The 20,240-nt window shown below is 40.4% G+C and overlaps 1 protein-coding gene and 1 long non-coding RNA gene across 2 annotated transcripts; one reads left to right on the forward strand and one right to left on the reverse strand.

Moving 5' to 3' along the window:
• The first annotated feature begins 4,509 nt into the window (after positions 1–4,509).
• Positions 4,510–5,476, forward strand: LOC127151691 (uncharacterized). The gene is made up of 3 exons (XR_007824797.1): positions 4,510–4,683; positions 4,790–5,024; positions 5,268–5,476. It is a non-coding gene; the product is annotated as an uncharacterized LOC127151691 (long non-coding RNA).
• A 4,691-nt stretch (positions 5,477–10,167) lies between these two features.
• On the reverse strand, positions 10,168–10,686 carry LOC127143963 (pectinesterase inhibitor-like). Its single transcript, XM_051079273.1, has one exon. The coding sequence runs from the start codon at positions 10,684–10,686 to the stop codon at positions 10,168–10,170; it is 519 nt and encodes a 172-aa protein (XP_050935230.1).
• Between the last annotated feature and the right edge of the window lie 9,554 nt (positions 10,687–20,240).

A 20,240-nucleotide genomic window follows, 5' to 3' on the forward strand; every position in this document is an offset into this window, starting at 1 on the left:
AGTTAGGGGCTACAGTGTTTTAGGGTTCCACAGATCCAGCTGATGTAGAGAACTAGTTGAATATGCTTGAAAAGTGTTTTGATGTGATGAATTGTCCTGAGGAGCGAAAGGTTAGATTGGCCACATTTTTGTTGCAAAAAGAGGCTGAAGGATGATGGAAATCTATATTAGCAAGGCGCAGTGATGCATGTGCTTTAGACTGACTTTTAGATGCATATTTGAAGATAAGTATTATCCCAGCATATACTGCGAAGCCAAGAGGGATGAATTTCTGGGGTTGAAACAAGGATCACTTTTAGTGGCTGAGTATGAGAGGAAGTATACCGAGCTTTCACGGCATGCTGACGTTATTATGGCTTCTGAGAATGACAGGTGCCGAAGGTTTGAAAGAGGGCTACGTTTTGAAATACATACCCTAGTTACAACCATTGCTAAGTGGACGAATTTCTCTCAGTTAGTGGAGACTGCCCTTTGTGTGGAGCAGAGTATAACAGAAGAGAAATCAGTAGTAGAGCTTAGTCGTGGGACTTCAACAACTAGTGGATTTAGAGGTCGTGAGCAGCGGAGGTTCACGCCTGGGATAAATAATTCAAGCCGTCGAGATTTTAAGAATCGTTCTAGAGGCCAAGCATCGAGGAACGTGAGTTATGGTAGTGTTTTTCAGAGACAGAGCCAGAGAATAACTAGTCAACCCACTAGATCAACACCAGAAAGATTGTCCGCAGTTGAACATGACAGTTCAGAGAGATCAGGGAGTTGGGTCACAGACAGTTGAGCAATCGAGAGTTTCAGTGGTTCCAACAGAGGGCACTAGTGGTGCAAGGCAAAAGGGAGTTGTTGGAAGACTTGGGCAACAAGGAAAAGTCTATGTTATGACTCAACAAGAAGCGGAGGACGCACCAAACGTTATTACTGGTACGATTCTTATTTGTAATGTAACTGCAGATGTTTTATTTGATCCAGGTGCTACGCATTCCTTTCTTTCTAGTATATTTCTGACTAAGCTGAATAGGATGCTAGAGCCTTTATCTTATGGGTTAGCTATATACACTCCAGTTGGTGACGTTTTACTTGTTAATGAGGTGTTGCGTAATTGTGAAATTTTAGTAGAAGGTATCAGTCTGCTAGTGGACTTGCTACCACTAGAGTTACAGAGGTTAGATGTAATTTTGGGAATGGATTTCTTATTTGCTCACTATGCATCTATGGATTGCCATAGGAAGGAAGTGGTTTTCAGAAAACTAGGCTTTGCTGAAGTGGTTTTTAGAGGTATGAGGAAGGTCGTTTCTAGAAGTTTAATCTCAGTTTTGAAAGCTGAGAAATTGCTAAGGAAGGGTTGCACAGCGTTTCTTGCACACATCGTAGAAGTGCAGAGAGAAAAGCTAAAGCCAGAAGATGTTCTTGTGGCGAAAGAGTTTCTTGAAGTATTTCCAGATGATCTGTTAGGTTTTCCACTTGATAAAGAGATTGAGTTCACCATTGAATTATTACCAGGAACAACACCTATTTCACAGGCACCGTATAGAATGGCTCCAAGCGAGCTTAAAGAATTGAAGATGCAGTTACAAGAATTAGTTGACAAGGGATACATCAGGCCTAGTGTTTCGCCGTGGGGAGCACCAGTGCTATTTATGAAAAAGAAAGACGGTACCCTCAGATTATGTATTGATTATAGACAGTTAAACAAGGTTACAATACGTAACAAGTATCCTTTACCACCAGTTGAAGGTTAGAGAATCAGATATTGCTAAGATAGCATTTAGAACGAGGTATGGGCATTATGAGTTTCGAGTTATGTCATTCGGTTTAACGAATGCGCCAGCGGTTTTCATGGATCTCATGAACAAGATCTTCCATCAGTATTTAGATCATTTTGTGATTGTGTTCACTGATGATATATTAGTTTACTCGGTTGACAGAGAATCCCATGAGGAACATCTGAGGATTGTTCTACAGACTCTACATGATAAACAGTTGTACGCTAAGTTCAACAAATGTGAGTTCTGGTTGGAACAAGTAGTATTTTTGGGACATATAGTTTCAGCAAAAGGAGTTAGTGTCGATCCACAAAAAGTAGAAGCGATTGTCAATTGGGAAAGACCAACTAGTGCGACAGAAGTACGTAGTTGCTTGGGTTTCAAAGGATACTATAGGCGTTTTATTGAGGATTTCTCTCGATTGGCATTGCCTTTTACCGCTTTGACAAGGAAGAATGCTAAGTTTGAGTGGTCAGATAAATGCGAGCAAAGTTTTCAGGAATTGAAGAAAAGACTAGTCATAGTACCTATTTTGGCACTTCCTGTAACAGGGAAGGACTATGTGATTTATTGTGATGCTTCAAGGCTAGGATTAGGTTGTGTGCTTATGCAAGATGGGAATGTAATAGCTTATGCTTCAAGGTAGTTGAAGGAGCATGAGTGTAATTACCCTACCCATGATCTTGAGCTAGCAGCAGTTGTTTTAGCACTAAAAATCTGGAGACACTATTTGTTCAGGGAAAAGTACCATATTTTCACAGGTCATAAGAGTCTGAAGTATATTTTCGATCAGAAGGAGCTAAATATAAGACAAAGGCGATGGCTAGAACTGATTAAAAATTATGATTATACTATAGAGTATCATCCAGGTAAGGCCAACGTAGTAGCGGATGCATTAAGTAGGAAGTCAAGACTTCCGAAGAGTGCCTTGTGTGGTATTCAATTAGCTTTGTTGAATGAGTTAAGAGGTTCCAAGGCAGTAGTAACTACGGAGGATTCAAAAAGTCTCTTAGCTCAATTTCAGGTCGGTCTTCTCTAGTAACTGAGATTGTAAGAAGACAGTCAGAAGACAGTAATTTACAGAAGAAGCTTGAGAAATCCAAGAAAGGCTTAGAGGTGGAGTTTGAGCTGAGAACAGATGGAGCCATTGTTAGACAGGGAAGATTATGTGTTCCGAATATTAGTGAGCTTAAGAATGCTATTCTAGAAGAAGCTCATAGTTCAGCTTACGCTATGCATCCAGGTAGCACCAAGATGTACAGAACTTTAAAGAAGACTTATTGGTGGCTCGGAATGAAGCAAGAGATAGTTGAATATGTTGATAGATGTTTGATTTTTCAACAGGTTAAACCAGTAAGACAGAGGCCAGGAGGATTTCTTAATCCTTTGCGAGTGTCAGAGTGGAAATGGGAGCATATTACTATGGATTTTCTATTTGGATTACCTCGTACATCCAGTGAACATGATGGTATATGGGTAATAGTAGACAGACTCACCAAGACGGTATGATTTATACCGATTAAAGCGACATCTACGTTAGACCAGCTAGCAAGATTATATGTTGATAAGATTGTGAGTCAGTATGGAGTACCAGTGTCCATAGTTTCAGATAGGGATCCGAGGTTTACTTCTAAATTTTGGCCTAGTTTACAGAAAGCAATGGGAACAGGGCTAAAGTTTAGTACATCATTTCATCCCCAAACAGATGGTCAGTCCGAGAGGACCATCCAAACTTTAGAGGACATCTTGAGAGCACGTGTCCTTCAACTTAAAGGAAGTTGGGATACCCACTTGCCACTTATGGAGTTTGCTTATAATAATAGCTATCAGTCTAGCATCGCTATGGCACCATATGAAGCCTTATACGAGAGACCATGCAGAACTCTTGTGTGCTGGAATGAAGTGGGAGAGCGGAAGTTAGTAGGTCCTGAGTTGGTTCAGATTGCGACAAACAATATTAAGTTGATCAGAGAAAATCTGAGGATAGCCCAAGATCGACAGAAAAGTTATGCGGATAAGCGACGAAGAAACCTAGAATTCCAAGTTGGAGATCAAGTTTTCTTGAAATTATCTCCATGGCGAGGTGTTATTCGTTTCGGAAGAAAAGGTAAGTTAAGTCCTAGATATATTGGGCCATATCAGATAACGGAACGAGTGGGACCAGAAGCGTATAGACTTGAGTTGCCAATAGAACTTGCACGAATACATGATGTTTTCCATGTATCCATGTGAAGAAAATATATACCAGATCCATACATGTGTTGCATGAGCAACCAGTTGAATTAAAAGAAGATTTGAGTTATGTTGAAGAACCAGTTCAGGTTCTCGACAGAAAGGAACAAGTTTTTAGAAACAAAACGATTCCACTCATAAAGGTTTTGTGGAGACATCATGGAGTGGATGAGGCAACTTGAGAATCGGAAGATCAAATGAAAACGAGATACCCGATACTTTTTAGTTAAGGACATTCTAAATTTCGAGGACGAAATTTTCTAAGGGGAAGGTAAGTTGTAAACCCGATATTTTCTTGGTTTAATTTCTTTAAATGTGGAAAAAAAAAGAAAATGGAAATTAAGTGTATATATATATATATATTAAATAAATTAAAGAAAAAAAGGATAAAAAGAAAAAAAAAAAGAGAAGAAAATTTCATTTTATCTTTTCTTCTTCTTCTTCTTCTTCTTCTCTTCCTTCCCCACCAAGCATTTTGAAGACAAATTCTCATCCAACTTCCATTCTTTTCCTTCTTCAATTTGCAGAGAACATTTAAGAGAGAGTTTGGAAGAAGCAGAGGAATTTTACTAGAATTTTGAGGTTGAAGAAGAGGAGGAGAACTGAAGCAAAGTGTATCCATGGCTGAATCTTGGTTCATTCTGCACATCACTAGTTTTTAATTCAGTTTGAACTCTTCAAAAGGAATTAAGAGGTGAGATTTACATTTACTGAAAGTTAACTCATATTCAATCAAATATTATGACGAAAGTTGGAGCAAATTCGGATATTCATTGGGTGCTTTTTGATGAAGAAAACAGGGCAGTTGGTTTTCACTCGAAATAAGGAGGTCTCTAGTTTTTCTTGTATTTCAGAGTGTACCGGTGGAGTTCAAAACTATATTTAGTATGGTTGGAAAGCTTATTCAATTTTCTACAACTTTCATGAAGAAATCGTGAACCAAAAACGACTAAAAATCAATTAAATTCTGGAAGTTGTTCTGTTTCGAGGGTTATCTAAGTTTATTCACAGGGAATCAGATTTACATGTCTTCAGGTAAGTTTTAGAGGATCTCAAAATGAATATTTTGATATAAAGAACACTCGTTTTGGTTAAGTATTGAGAAAGTTATAGTCATTTGAAGTTTATGTTAGAAATCTGGAAAGTTTATGTTATAGTCATAGGATTTTATTTCTTAAGCTTTGTTTTCATGAGCGTCATCTTTGGTGCGACATGTTATGCATATCTTTAGAAAACCAGAATGTTTAGAGTTCTAATACTCGGTTGGGTTGTTGGCAGGCCGAGAAGAATTAAACCGAGCTTATAGACCGAGGATCTAGCCCAAGACTGTGAGTGACAAAACCAACTTTGAAAGATTTTCCATAACTGTTATTATGATTGAATGCGATAAATGTTTATTTACGAAGCCATGAAAGGTATTTGAATTTCATGACTATTTTCAGGTATACATTTGGAGACTAGATTTCTTAAAGAAATTTATGCTAGCACGTAGATATTAAATGTTTGGAACGTATTTAAAGCACAATGTTTTAAGCAAAGCATGAATTAGTAAGAAGTTTTGTTTTAAGAACTAAAGTTTTCCACAAAAGAGCTGAGTAAATATCGAGCTTTGTGTAAAATTTATAAGCAGGCATGTTTTAATATTTTTAGATGATTTATAAAATTTTTATTAACTACATGACTGAGATCTTGAGCCTGAGGCTAGAGATTACCGTGTGCACACTGGTTAGATTCCATTGTTGACATTGAGTGTACTCCGTAAAAACGATGCTGTCATGAGTGCTGGGCGGGCCCCACTACGACAAAGATGATCGGAGTGTTGGGTGGGCCCCACTACATCGTAGAGCTTGTAAATGTTGTTGTACTGGATGTACCATACACAACGTAGATTTGTCATGTTAGTTAAAATGCTTCGATATACTTGATATGCCTTGCTAGATTTCAATGACGAACATGCTGAGTATTTGAGGAAGCTATTCTTATCACTACATGTTTACATTTACAACTTGTATAAACAGATTTATATGTGTAAAGTTTTCACGTGCTCTTATCTTTAAATTCATAGTTTTAAATTGAGTCACTCACTGAGCTTCATAGCTCACCCTTTCCAAAATGTTGTACCCATTTTCTAGGCAGAGATCGAGTTCCGGGTGCCTGATAGACTGCCTTAGTCTGCGGAAGCTCCGTTATCGTCTGCCAGTACGTGTTTTGAGTTGGGCATAGAGTCTGTTGTGTTATGATGTATATACACCCTTGTATGTTATAGATACTCCACAGTTTGTATAAGCTTTAGGAGGTGTAGTTGTCTAAATTTTGTTGGTTATATTTTGATTAAGGTGTCTTTAGGTTTACTAGTGAAATCGGTAAATTTTGAGGTACACTTCATGTATGTTTTTTACTAGCCTAGGATCCGCTTTGTTTTGTTGCATGTATAATAGTTTATATACTAGATTGACAAGTTCATCACATGAAAGTTTTAAGCAAAGTCGACAGATACAGGTATAGAAAAGCGTTGTTCGTCGGCTTCACGCCATCTTCCGGTCTAAGGTAGCAGGTAGTCCGAGAGGGGGTGTGACAACTTGGTATCAGAGCAGTTTTCTCCATGGGAATTAAGGTAGAGCAGTTAGCTCTAAGAAGAAACTGAAAAGTAAATAATTGAAAGTCAAGTTAGCTTAAAGTGAACTAGTGGAGTATGGTCTAGGTAAGGGTAGAAGTGAGTCCAATTATTATTAATATGTGAGTAGACATTTAGTATCATGCATTTGGGTTAAGTATTTATAGTATGTCTAATGTTTGACATATTATAGGAGTCATGCCAACACGTACTAGTAGACGACGTCGACAGAATCAAGACGAGATGCAAGGTCCTATCCAATGTCCATCTTTAGGGGAATCTAGTACCCTAAGAGTTCGAGGTGGGGCAGGAAACGAGTAGTTTATGAGAACTGCACATGAGATAGGAAGGCCAGAGAGAGCAGAGCCTAGTGATCCAGAAAATGCATATGGAATTGAACGACTGAAGAAGTTAGGGGCTGCAGTGTTTTAGGGTTCCACAGATCCAGTTGATGCAGAGAACTGGTTGAATATGCTTGAAAAGTGTTTTGATGCGATGAATTGTTCTGAGGAGCGAAAGGTTAGATTGGCCACATTTTTGATGCAAAAAGAGGCTGAAGGATGATGGAAATCTATATTAGCAAGGCGCAGTGATGCATGTGCTTTAGACGGGTAGACTTTTAGATGCATATTCGAAGATAAGTATTATCCCAGCATATACTGCGAAGCCAAGAGGGATGAATTTCTGGGGTTGAAACAAGGATCACTTTCAGTGGCTGAGTATGAGAGGAAGAATACTGAGCTTTCACGGTATGCTGATGTTATTGTGGCTTCTGAGAGTGACAGGTGCCGAAGGTTTGAAAGAGGGTTATGTTTTGAAATACGTACCCCAGTTACAACAATTGCTAAGTGGATGAATTTCTCTAAGTTAGTGGAGACTGCCCTTTCATATCATAATACCTCTCATTAAATGAGGACAACGGGAGAAGATTAGATATAACTAAAATAATACTACATACAACATTTAATGTCCTCTCATTCTTTTGGAAGCAATAATGATGAATCTTTTGATGGCTATTTAAAGCTATCTTAACCGTCGTCGACCACTGTCATGATGCCATAAGTTGTCATATCGACACCATTGGAATCTCTAATGGCCAAATTACTTTTAGCATTCTCATTATCGCCCACGGCCTTCTCGTTGCTCTCGTAGCAAGACAAATATTAGTTTTCAACTTGAGAATTGGTCATCGTTGCTACAACAGATTTGGCCAAATTTAGAGATTTTTTTTTCATTTGTACATGTAAGTTTGAGGATGAAAGTGGCTAACACTTTTGTGATGTTAATACTTTAAAAAATGAATTTCATATTATTCTTTGATAAAAATCTCAAAAGTATATAGTGTAACAACCCAACTTTCCGGACTAAGCTGAGGTCACTACTCAATACCAAAACTCGACCACACAACATAAAATTTATAACGGACGGGTTACGATTTCTTAAAACGTTAGAAATATTACAAAAAGAAAACAGTGTCGGGCCCTATTTTAAATCACAGTCACAAAAGTTTCAAATAAAAACTCAAGTCATCAGTTCAAAATCACAAACCAAATATTCTGACAAAATACATATTGGAAGCAATAAGAAAACCAGACGCGTCCATATGGCCTTCACGCGTCCTTCTTGCCTCTCGTCGGTCTGCCCCTCGCTGTGCCCTTACCTGAAAAGTTTAAGAAGAGAAAAGGGTGAGTATAAACATACCCAGTAAGGGACCCACTACTGGGCCCGTTAGGGAACAACAGTTAACTTCCTATTCAGGGGTACCCTACATAACAGTCTAGTGGTTCCGTAGAACGCACATATCAGTATAGTGCTCCCGAAGGGTGCACATATCAGTCTAGTGCTCCCGAAGGATGCACATATCAGTCTAGTGCTCCCGAAGAATGCAAATATCAGTCTAGTGCTCCCGAAGGATGCACATATCAGTCTAGTGCTCCCGAAGGATGCACATATCAGTCTAGTGCTCCCGAAGGATGCACATATCAGGCTAGTGCTCCCGCAGGATGCACATATCCGTAAGAAATATTACAGCCTTGTGATAGAATGCATGAATATTTGGAGCATCCAAGTGAGAATTGATCTGGCTTGCTTGTGGAGTGCTTTGAAGATTAGAGGTTGATGGAAATTTCTAACTTTGTCCAATCCTTTGGTTTGTTAGATCATCTAAGTAATTTAAATCTAACCTATATCTTAGGGGTTGAAATCAAATTGGTTTTGGAGCTGTTGGAGTTGTTTTCTTTGAGTCTTGTTCTTTAACATGATTCTTAGATCCAATGTCCAGGGTTTCATATCATAATACCTCTCATTAAATGGGGACTACGGGAGAAGATTAGATATAACTAAAATAATACTACATACAACATTTAATGTCCTCTCATTCTTTTGGAAGCAATAATGATGAATCAAGATGGCTATTTAAAGTTATCTTAACCGTCGTCGACCACTGTCATGATGCCATAAGTTGTCATATCGACACCATTGGAATCTCTAATGGCCAAATTACTTTTAGCATTCTCAATATCGCCCACGGCCTTCTCGTTGCTCTCGTAGCAAGACAAATATTAGTTTTCAAGTTGAGAATTGGTCATCGTTGCTACAAGAGATTTGGCCAAATTTCGAGATCTTTTTGCATTTGTACATGTAAGTTTGAGGATGAAAGTGGCTAACACTTTTGGGTCTGCGTTGCCTTGAGATATCAATACATTAGTGCAAAATGATCGATTTCTAGTTTTCGGGCATATGCTTGATGCTACAACGTTTGATGTTGTGTCGTCGTGTCAACACCTTATGTCAGGAATAACTTTGTAGAAAAGAAATTAAAAACTCTAAAACTAGCCAAAGAGTCTAAGATTGAAATTGGAATTGGTCATTTTAATAGAACAATAAGTTAATGTATAATTAATGATTTTCCTTTCTAATTTGTTCTTTGAATTCTAATTGACTATATCATATCAAACGAATTAAATAAATTATTTAAGTTTGATTTGATGTTTTCTATTTGGTTATTTTTATTTTTTTTAATTTAGTTATTACTTTAATTATATATACATTCAACGATCATAGTCAAACGATAATATATACATTAAACATATTTAAAATGCTTCATTCCTTCCATTTTATTATACGCATTTTTCCTCTTGTCAAATATTCAAATGATAGTTTTTAGTTATTTTTTAAAACTAAATTTATTTTCAAACATAACACTTGAATTAAAGCAACTATATACTATAAAAGTTTGAATCAGTGAACTAAATGGCTTAAGGTATTCTGGAAACATCGCGTAAATTTAAGATGTTATATTATGTGAATTATCTTAATGAAAATTTCAGTAATTTTTCATTTGTTAGAATTATCTAGTGATATAAGTCTATCTGTGTTTATTAGGGACATTGTCTTTTAAGTAAGATTTTTTATTTAGTTATTTTGATCAGTTAAATTTATCTATTAATTGATTTTTTTATCACCTAAAAATTAACTAAACTAATCAATTTAAATACCATTACATTGTAAATGTTATTATTTTAAAAAACAAACTTCATTAAATCTCAAAAGTACATATAGTCCTCAAAGAAGATTTGATATAACCAAAATAATGCTGCATATATCGTTTAGAGTCTTGCCATTCTTCAAAAGCAACGACATATCCTTTGGCGGCTGCGCGAACTTATCCTGACAGTCGTCAATCTCTGTCATGGCACCAGAAGTTACAATATTGACAGCATTAAAGTCACCAAGTGCCAAGTCCTTTTGGGCATTTTCAATGTCACCAACAGCTTCATCATAGCTCTCAGCACAAGACGAATATCGTTGCTTAAGTTGAGGATTGATGGTGGTTGTTGCAAGTGACTTGGCTAAGGTCAAAGATTTGCGAGCATTTGTATGGGCAAGGTTTAAGGTGTATACAGCCAAGCCTTTTAGATCTGCAGTGCCTGCAGATTTCAACACACTTGAACAAAATGGCGGGTTTGAAGTTTTTGGACAGATGGTGGAAACGACGTCGTTAGATGATGCCACATTTGAAATGATGGTGAACAAAAGAACTCCAATGAGAGAGACAATGACGATACAAGAGTTATTGGTCATTTTAAAATCTTTGTTCTTTCTCAATATTAGTGTCCTATGGGTCATTTTGATCGATATACACACTTATATAGATGAAATTTAGAGAAATGGTTTTTTTCTTAGGGAGTAGAAAGGGAAGTTGTAATTACATAGTTAAAGCCTATTTTAGTCTTTTGTTGGTGTTTGTATTATTATTATTTGTTATTTTTATCTTCAAAAAATAACCAAAATCAATTCTTGAATAATCATAATTGTCAATTTGTTTTTGACATAATTACAACTAAGATATGCTTTATTTATTTATTTGAAAAGATGCAACTAAGATGTTAAAAATTGAATTTTCTGACCATGTATGATGCCAAAAACTTGGTATGAAGTGTAAGTATACCCTTCAAATTAACTATAAAGCGGTAGAAAGGTTAAGAAGCAACTAAGTATCGTCTTCTCTAGATATAAAATGTTCAAATTGAGTTTAACTATTCAAGAATTTTTTAATACTTTATGTAAGGAATTGAAATTTAGATGACGTGTTTATAAAAATAACGAAACATAAGAAAAAAAATTATTGTCCAATCACCAAATCCAAAAAATAAGTTTTCAAAGATAATTTCTAAGTGAAAATTTTTAAATTTCTATTTCTCGGTTCAAAATTTACATGGCCAATAGAAATACAAAATCAAATGAAGAAGTATTGCAATCTTAAAAAAATGTAATTTTTGTCGATGGTTGACAATATACATATACAGCAAAGTACGTAATATCATACGAACCAATTAGAAATCAGAACTGAATCAAATGAAGAAGTTGAAAAATTATCTGGACAACCCAAAAGTCATCAAATCAAATGTTGAGAGTTTTGATTTAATATTTTAAATAGTATAAAATTATGGTTGTAATTTCCACATTTAAAATAAGAGTTTGGATGAATGAAATTTGAAAAATACTAAAATGTAGAATTTTGTTCTTGTGTGTTCTTGCGATAGAGTGCATGAATATTTGCAGCAATCCAGTGAGAATTGATATGTCCTTGTTTATGGACTGCTTGAGGGTTTATGGAAGTTTCTAGCTTTGTCCAATCCTTAGTTTGTTAGATCATCTAAGTAATCTGAATCTAACCTATATCTTAGGGGTTCAAATCAAATTGGTTTTGGAGCTGTTGGTGTTGTGTTTTTTGAGTCTTGTTGTTATTAACATGATTCTTAGATCCAATGCCTAGGGTTTCATACCATAATACTTCTCATTAAATGGGGACTACGGGAGAAAATTAGATATAACTAAAATAATGCAACATACATCATTTAAAGTCCTTCCATTCTTTGGAAGCAATGACAAATCTTTCGATGGCTGTGTGAATTTTTCGGGATTTTTAAAATTTTGTAAGTGATAAAATAATAATATAATATTATTATTATTATTATTATTATTTATTATCATTATTCATTATAATTTAATATTGATATATTTATCTTTATTTAATATTATATTCATTATTTGATATTAATATTATTATTATTATTATTATTATTTTATTTAAATATATATATATATATAATAATATGATTTTTTTAAAACCCTAAGCTACGCGCGCGCCCCCCCCCTTCATCCTCTTCGTCTTCTTCCTCGCGCCGCCGCAGCTCTCTCTTTTTTTTTTCTCTTCAGCGCCGCCTCCCACCATCCCTCTTTCGTCACGCACGCCTTCGCCTCCGTCCCCATCTCCTCCGTCGCGTTCCGTCTCCATCGTCGGCAACTTCTTCAACTTCAACTTCGTTCGCCGCGGTCCCGTCTTTTCCCGACCTCCCTTTCGGTCTCACGTAACCGGACGCCGCTGTGTGTCCTTCGTCCGACCGCATCCAGCCGCCATCCGTCGCGTCGTTCGCCGGGCAGCCGACGGAAAACCTCCATCAGTCGCGAATTTCCCTTCTTGCAAGCCGACCCGAGAACCCTCATCCAAACCGACCCGATTCATGAATCTGAGCCGAGCCGCGAGCCGCAAGCCGAAGAATGATTCGCGAGCCGCAAGCCAAAGACCGAGCCGAGCCGCAAGCCAAAGACCGAGCCGAGCCGCGAGCCGAGCCGCGAATCGAGCCGAAGACCGAGCCAAGCCGAGTTGCGCCGCGAGTCGGGTCGTGAGCCGAGCCAAGCCGAGGGTGAGCCGCGTCAAGCCGAGGGTAAGCCGAACCGAGCCGAGTGTGAGCCGCGCAGAGCCAAGGGTGAGCCGAGCCGAGCCGAGCCGAGCCACCTAAGCAATATTTTTCTCCCTCCACTTCGAGTCACGGTGAGTCTTCGGTAAGGATCATTTTGGTAATTTACCCAATGTTGCTATAACCGTTTCGAGTTTGAATATTGGAGTAAGACTGGGTCCTATCTTTCGTTCCTTGAAGGTAATAGGGGTTTGACGTTCAAGTTCACGGTCCCACGGCAAGTTCATTTTGGGAATAGCTCCCTTTACTCGGGAAAGCCGACGTTGTTGTTTCGAATGAATTAAAAAGGTGACTTTTACTGGTGTCATTGTTTAAACCCTGGTGTTTTCATTTAGGTGGATCTGTTGAGCGTGGACTCGATCGAGGGGCATAACCAAGTATCATGTTAGGGTTTTCCTACTACTGGACCTCGGATCGAGGCTGGAAACGTAGTAATCCACAGGGGATTACACGTTAGTAACTGTACTGAATAAATGTATGTGTGTTTGACTTTTAAGTATCGTTGCTATGCTCTTGTCTGATGTAAAGGTAACGCGACCGCTAGTTTTAGCTTGTGTGCCATCGGGTGTAAGGAGTTGTTTACGGATAGACCCTGATGTCGGATGTTCGATATAGTATAGTTATGTTAATGGGCTACGTTGTGGATTGGAATTGTATGTCGATGGACCTTAAAGTTTTACGGTTAGGTACGTGGTAGTCTTTTGTCTGGACATTGATCATGGAGTTTTTGTAACGACCCAACTTTTCGGACTAAGCTGAGGTCACTACTCAGTACTAAGACTCGACCATACAACACAAAATTCATGACGGACCGGTTACGATTTCTTAAAACGTTAGAAATATTACAAAAATAGTTTCGGGCCCTATTTTAAATCACTGTCACAAAAGTTTCAAATAAAAACTCAGGTAATCAACTCAAAATCACAAAACCAAATATTCTAACAAAATACATCAGCGGAAGCAATAAGAAAACCAGACGCGTCCATATGGCCTTCACGTATCCTTCCTGCCTCTCGTCGGTCTGCCCCTCGCTGTGCCCTTACCTGAAAAGTTTAAGAAGAGAAAATGGTGAGTATAAACATACCCAGTAAGGGACCCACTACTGGGCCCGTTAGGGAACAACAGTTAACTTCCTATTCAGGGGTACCCTACATAACCACTACTACATCCTCAGTTGCTATATGCGTTTCCAATTCACACACCATTGTGAAAAATCCCTAGATCCAGTCAACTAGTCAATCAAAATCGGACTCACCGTCCTTCCACGACAAAACTGTAACGCCCCGAATTTCGAGGTAAAATTTTAGCATTTATGTGAATTTTTCGGGATTTTAAGATTTTGTAGATGATGAAATAATAATATAATATGATTTATCTTATTATCATTTTTATTATTACCATTATAATTTAATATTAAAACCTTTATATTTTTTTTTATTGAATATTATATTGAGTTTGTGATATTAATATTATTATAACCAATTAATTTTATTTTTATTGTTTAATATTTTCTTATATTATTTATATTATTATCATTATATTTATTTATTTATTTATTTTTATTTAATATATATATATATATAATAAGAATTTTTTTTTCAAAAATAACCCTAGCCGCGCGACACCCCCCCCCAGCCGCTCCTCCTCCTCCTTCTTCTTCTTCTTCCTACATCGTTCGCCGCCGCCCGTTTTTCTTTTCTTTTTTTTTTTCCTTCCGTTCGCGCACATCTCCATCTCCGTCTCTGTGGTGGGTCCGTCTCCGTCTACATCGTCGAAACTCTCCAGCTTCAATGTCCGACCGCCGCGGCCCCGTCCGTTTCTGATCTCCTCTCGGGCTCACGACGCCAGCCACCGGCGTGCACCCCTCCTTTGGTTGTCCGCCGCGTTGAAGCAAGGCCGGTCGTCGAACGCCTCCAAGCTGCGATTCTTCACGGTCGTCGAACGTCGGAGATCCGTCGCTCGTGGTTGCCCCGTTTCACGCTGCAAACCCGATCCGACCCGAGCTAGCCGAGCCACCATCCATACCCGAGCCGAGCCGCGAGTCGGCCAACCCAAGCCGAGCAGCGATCCAAGCCGAGCCGAGCCGAGGACCGAGCCGAGCCGAGCAGCGACCCAAGCCGAGCCGAGCCGCGAGCCGGCCAACCCAAGCCACGAGCCGAGCCGAGCCGTGAGCCGAGTCGAGCCGAGCCGATCACCTCTAAGCCAAGCCGAGCTCCCTGTTCACCGAGCCATCTAAGCCATATTTTCCTCCCTCCACTTCGGGTCACGATGAGTCTTCGGTAAGGATTCTTTTTGATGAATTCCCTAATGTTGCTACATCCGATTCGAGTTTGAATATTGGAATAAGATTTGGTCCTACCTCTCATCCTTTGAAGGTATTAAGGAGTTGACGTTCAAGTTCTCGGGTTCCGCGGCAGGCTTGTTTGGAGATAGCTTTCCTTTCCTTGCGTAAGTCAACGGATGTTGCTTAGGACCATTTAAAATGACTTCTACTAGTGTCATCGATTAAAACCTTCGTGTTTTCGTTTAGGTGGATCCGTTGAGCGTGGACTCGATCGAGGGGCATAATCGAGTATCAGGTAAGGGTTTTCCTACTACTGGACCTCGGATCGAGGCTGGAAACGTAGTAATCCACAGGGGATTACATGTTAGTAATTGTACTGAATAAATGCATGTGAGTTTGATTTTGAGTATCGTTGCTATGCTCTTGTCTGATGTAAAGGTAACGCGACCGTTAGTTGTAGCTTGTGTGCCATCGGGTAGATGGAATTGTGTATGGATAGGCACTGATGTCTGATGTTCGGTATACTGTAGTTATGTTATGGGCCACGTTGTGGATTGGAATGGTATGCCGATGGACCTTAAAATTTTACGGTTAGGTACGTGGTAGTCATTTGTCTGGATTTTGGTCATGGAGTCTGGTCGTGGAAGGGCGGTGAGTCCGGTTTTGATTGACTAGTTGACTGGATTTAGGGATATCACAATGGTGTGTGAAGCGGAGACGCATATAACTACCGAGGATGTAGTTGTCTAAACCTATATTATCTGACTGGCGAGGCCTATGGCGAAATTGTAATATGAGTGTTGATGGGGTATGACTGTGGTAGACGGTTTAGTATGGACTGAGGGGTAACGGTTAGCTTCATCTATGGGGTAGTGTACCTTACGGATATGTGCATCCTGCGGGAGTACTAGACTGATATGTGCATCCTTCGGGAGCACTAGACTGATATGTGCATCCTTCGGGAGCACTAGACTGATATGTGCATCCTTTGGGATCACTAGAATGATAGGTGTATCCTTCGAGATCACGAGACTGATATGTGCGTTCTACGGAACAATTAATTGGTTATGTAGGGTACCCCTGAATAGGAAGTTAACTGTTGTTCCCTAACGGGCCCAGTAGTGGGTCCCTTACTGGGTATATTTTATACTCACCCTTTCTTTTCTTTAACTTTTCAGGTAAGGGTACAGCGAGGGGCAGACCGACGAGGGGCAAGATGGATGCGTGAAGGCCATATGGACGCGTCTGGTTTTCTTTATGCTTCCGCTGATATATTTTGTTAGGACAGTTGGTTTTGTGATTTGAGTTTGATGACTTGAGTATTGTATTTGAAACTCTCGTGACTGTGATTTAAAATAGGGCCCCAAACTGCTTTTGTAATATTTCTAACATTTTTAATGAATCGTAATCGATCCTTTATGAGTTTTTGTGCTTTGTGGTCGAGTCTTAGTACTGAGTAGTGACCTCAGCTTAGTCCGGAAAGTTGGGTCGTTACAGTTGGTAACAGAGCCTAAGTTTTAGGTTCTGTAGACTGTCTTATGATGTGAGTCTGTGTTTTGTGTCCTTATGGCTAAAACGATCCTTGCCACTCGTCAGGTACGCTCTCATGAAATTATATGTATAACTCTATATGCATTACCTTACCTAAGTTAAACTGCGAAATTAATTACCACTTATGACTAAAGGGATCATTGGTGGTTGTTAGGGAAATGCCGCCAAGGAGAGGTGCACGTAGGGGTGGCCGAGGAGGCCGAGGAAGGGGAGCAGGACGTGTTCAACCTGAGGTGCAGCCTGTAGCCCAAGCCATTGACCCGGCTGCGCCAGTTACTCATGCGGACCTACCAGCTATGGAGTAGAGGTTCAGGGATTTGATTATGCAAATGCGGGAGCAGCAGCAGCCTGCCCCGCCAGCTCCTGCTCCAGCTCCGGCTCCAGTTTCAGTTGTGCCCCAGGTCGTGCCGGATCAGTTGTCGGCAGAGGCCAAGCACCTAAGGGATTTCAGGAAGTATAACCCCACGACATTCGATGGGTCTTTGGAGGACCCCACCAGGGCTCAACTGTGGTTATCGTCTTTGGAGACCATATTTCGGTATATGAAATGCCCTGAGGATCGGAAAGTTCAGTGTGCTGTTTTCATGTTGACAGACAGAGGTACTACATGGTGGGAGACTATAGAGAGAATGCTAGGGGGTGATGTGGGTCAGATTACGTGGCAGCAGTTCAAGAAGAGTTTCTATGCAAAATTCTTCTCTGCTAGTTTGAGAGATGCCAAGCGGCAGGAGTTCCTGAACTTAGAGCAGGGTGACATGACAGTGGAGCAGTATGATGCAGAGTTTGACATGTTATCCCGCTTCGCTCCCGAGATGATAGCGACCGAGGCGGCCAGAGCTGATAAGTTTGTTAGAGGCCTCCGACTGGACATTCAGTGTTTGGTTCGAGCTTTCCGACCCGCTACTCATGCCGATGCACTGCACCTGGCAATCGATCTCAGTTTACAAGAGAGGGCTAACTCGTCTAAGGCCGCTGGTAGAGGTTCAACCTCGGGACAGAAGAGGAAGGCTGAGCAGCAGCCTGTTCCAGTGCCACAGCGGAACTTCACACCAGGTTGTGAGTTCCGCCGCTCCCAGCAGAAACCTTTTGAGGCAGGGCAAGCTGCCAGGGGGAAGCTGTTGTGTACCACTTGTGGGAAGCACCATCTGGGCCGTTGTTTATTTGGGACCAGGACTTGCTTTAAGTGTAGGCAAGAGGAGCATACAGCTGACAGATGCCCGATGAGGATTACTGGGAATGCGCAGAATCAGGGAGCAGGTGCTCCACATCAGGGTAAAGTCTTTGCTACCAACAAGACTGAGGCTGAGAGGGCAGGCACGGTGGTGACAGGTACGCTTTCAGTATTGGGGCATTACGCCTTAGTTTTGTTTGATTCAGGTTCGTCACATTCTTTTATCTCTTCTGCAGTTGTGTTGCATGGCCGCTTAGAGGTAGAGCCCCTACACCATGTTCTATAAGTGTCTACTCCTTCTGGAGAGTGTATGCTGTCGAAGGAAAAGGTGAAAGCATGCCAGATTGAGATAGCAGGCCATGTGATTGAAGTAACGCTGTTAGTCCTGGACATGCTCGACTTTGATGTAATTCTGGGTATGGATTGGTTGGCCGCTAACCATGCCAGCATAGATTGTTCCCGTAAGGAGGTAACGTTTAACCCTCCCTCGATGGCCAGTTTTAAATTTTTGGGAGAAGGGTCAAGGTCGATGCCTCAGGTAATCTCAGCCATCAGGGCCAGTAAATTGCTCATTCAGGGTACTTGGGGTATCTTAGCGAGCGTGGTGGATACTAGAGAGGTCGATGTATCCCTGTCATCAGAACCGGTGGTGAGGGACTATCCGGATGTCTTTCCTGAAGAACTTTCAGGGTTACCTCCTCACAGAGAGGTTGAGTTTGCCATAGAGTTGGAGCCGGGCACGGTTCCTATATCCAGAGCCCCTTACAGAATGGCCTCGCAGAGCTGAAAGAACTAAAAGTGCAGTTACAGGAGTTGCTCGATAAGGGATTCATTCGACCGAGTGTGTCACCTTGGGGTGCGCCAGTTTTATTTGTTAAGAAGAAGGATGGATCGATGCGTCTATGCATTGACTACAGGGAGTTGAATAAGGTAACCGTTAAGAACAGATATCCCTTGCCCAGGATCGACGATCTATTTGACCAGTTACAGGGAGCGACAGTGTTCTCTAAGATTGATCTTCGATCGGGATATCATCAGCTGAGGATTAAGGATGGTGATGTACCGAAGACAGCATTTCGTTCCAGATATGGACACTATGAGTTTATTGTGATGTCTTTTGGTTTGACGAATGCTCCGGTAGTGTTTATGGACTTGATGAACAGAGTGTTCAGGGAGTTCCTAGACACTTTTGTGATCGTGTTTATTGATGATATCTTGATATATTCCAAGACGGAGGCGGAGCATGAGGAGCATTTACGTATGGTTTTGCAAACACTTCGAGATAATAAGTTGTATGCAAAGTTCTTGAAATGCGAGTTTTGGCCGAAGCAGTTGTCCTTTCTAGGCCATGTGGTTTCTAAGGCAAGAGTTTCTGTGCATCCAGCGAAGATAGAGGCAGTCACCAGTTGGACCCGACCTTTCACAGTCAGTGAGGTTCGTAGCTTTCTGGGTTTAGCAGGTTATTATCGACGGTTTGTGGAGAACTTTTCTCGTATAGCTACTCCTCTTACTCAGTTGACCAAGAAGGGAGCTCCTTTTGTTTGGAGCAAGGCATGTGAGAACAGTTTCCAAAACCTTAAACAGAAGCTAGTTACCGCACCGGTTCTTACTGTACCTGATGGTTCTGGTAGTTTTGTGATTTATAGTGATGCTTCCAAGAAGGGTTTGGGTTGTGTTTTGATGCAACAAGGTAAGGTAGTCGCTTATGCTTCTCGTCAGTTGAAGAGTCATGAGCAGAACTACCCTACACATGATTTAGAGTTGGCAGCAGTGGTTTTTGCTTTGAAAATATGGAGGCATTACTTATATGGTGAAAAGATACAGATCATCACGGATCATAAGAGCTTGAAATACTTCTTTACTTAGAAAGAATTGAATATGAGACAGCGAAGATGGCTTGAGTTAGTGAAGGATTACGATTGTGAGATACTGTATCATCCCGGCAAGGCAAATGTGGTAGCTGATGCTCTTAGTAGAAAGGTATCACATTCAGCAGCACTTATTACCCGACAGGCCCCATTGCATCGAGATCTTGAGTGGACTGAGATTGCAGTGTCAGTGGGAGCAGTCACTATGCAGTTAGCCCAGTTGACGGTACAGCCGACTTTGAGGCAAAGGATTATTGTACTCAGAGTAACGATCCTTATTTGGTTGAGAAGCGGGGCCTAGCAGAGGCAGGGCAGACGGTTGAGTTCTCCATATCCTCTGATGGTGGACTTTTGTTTGAGAGACACCTCTGTGTGCCATCAGATAGTGCAGTTAAAACAGAATTATTATCTAAGGCTCACAGTTCCCCATTTTCCATGCACCAAGGTAGTACGAAGATGTATCAGGACCTGAAGCGGGTTTATTGGTGGCGTAACATGAA

Source organism: Cucumis melo, chromosome 11 (assembly GCF_025177605.1).
Source record: "Cucumis melo cultivar AY chromosome 11, USDA_Cmelo_AY_1.0, whole genome shotgun sequence".
NCBI lineage: Eukaryota > Viridiplantae > Streptophyta > Magnoliopsida > Cucurbitales > Cucurbitaceae > Cucumis > Cucumis melo.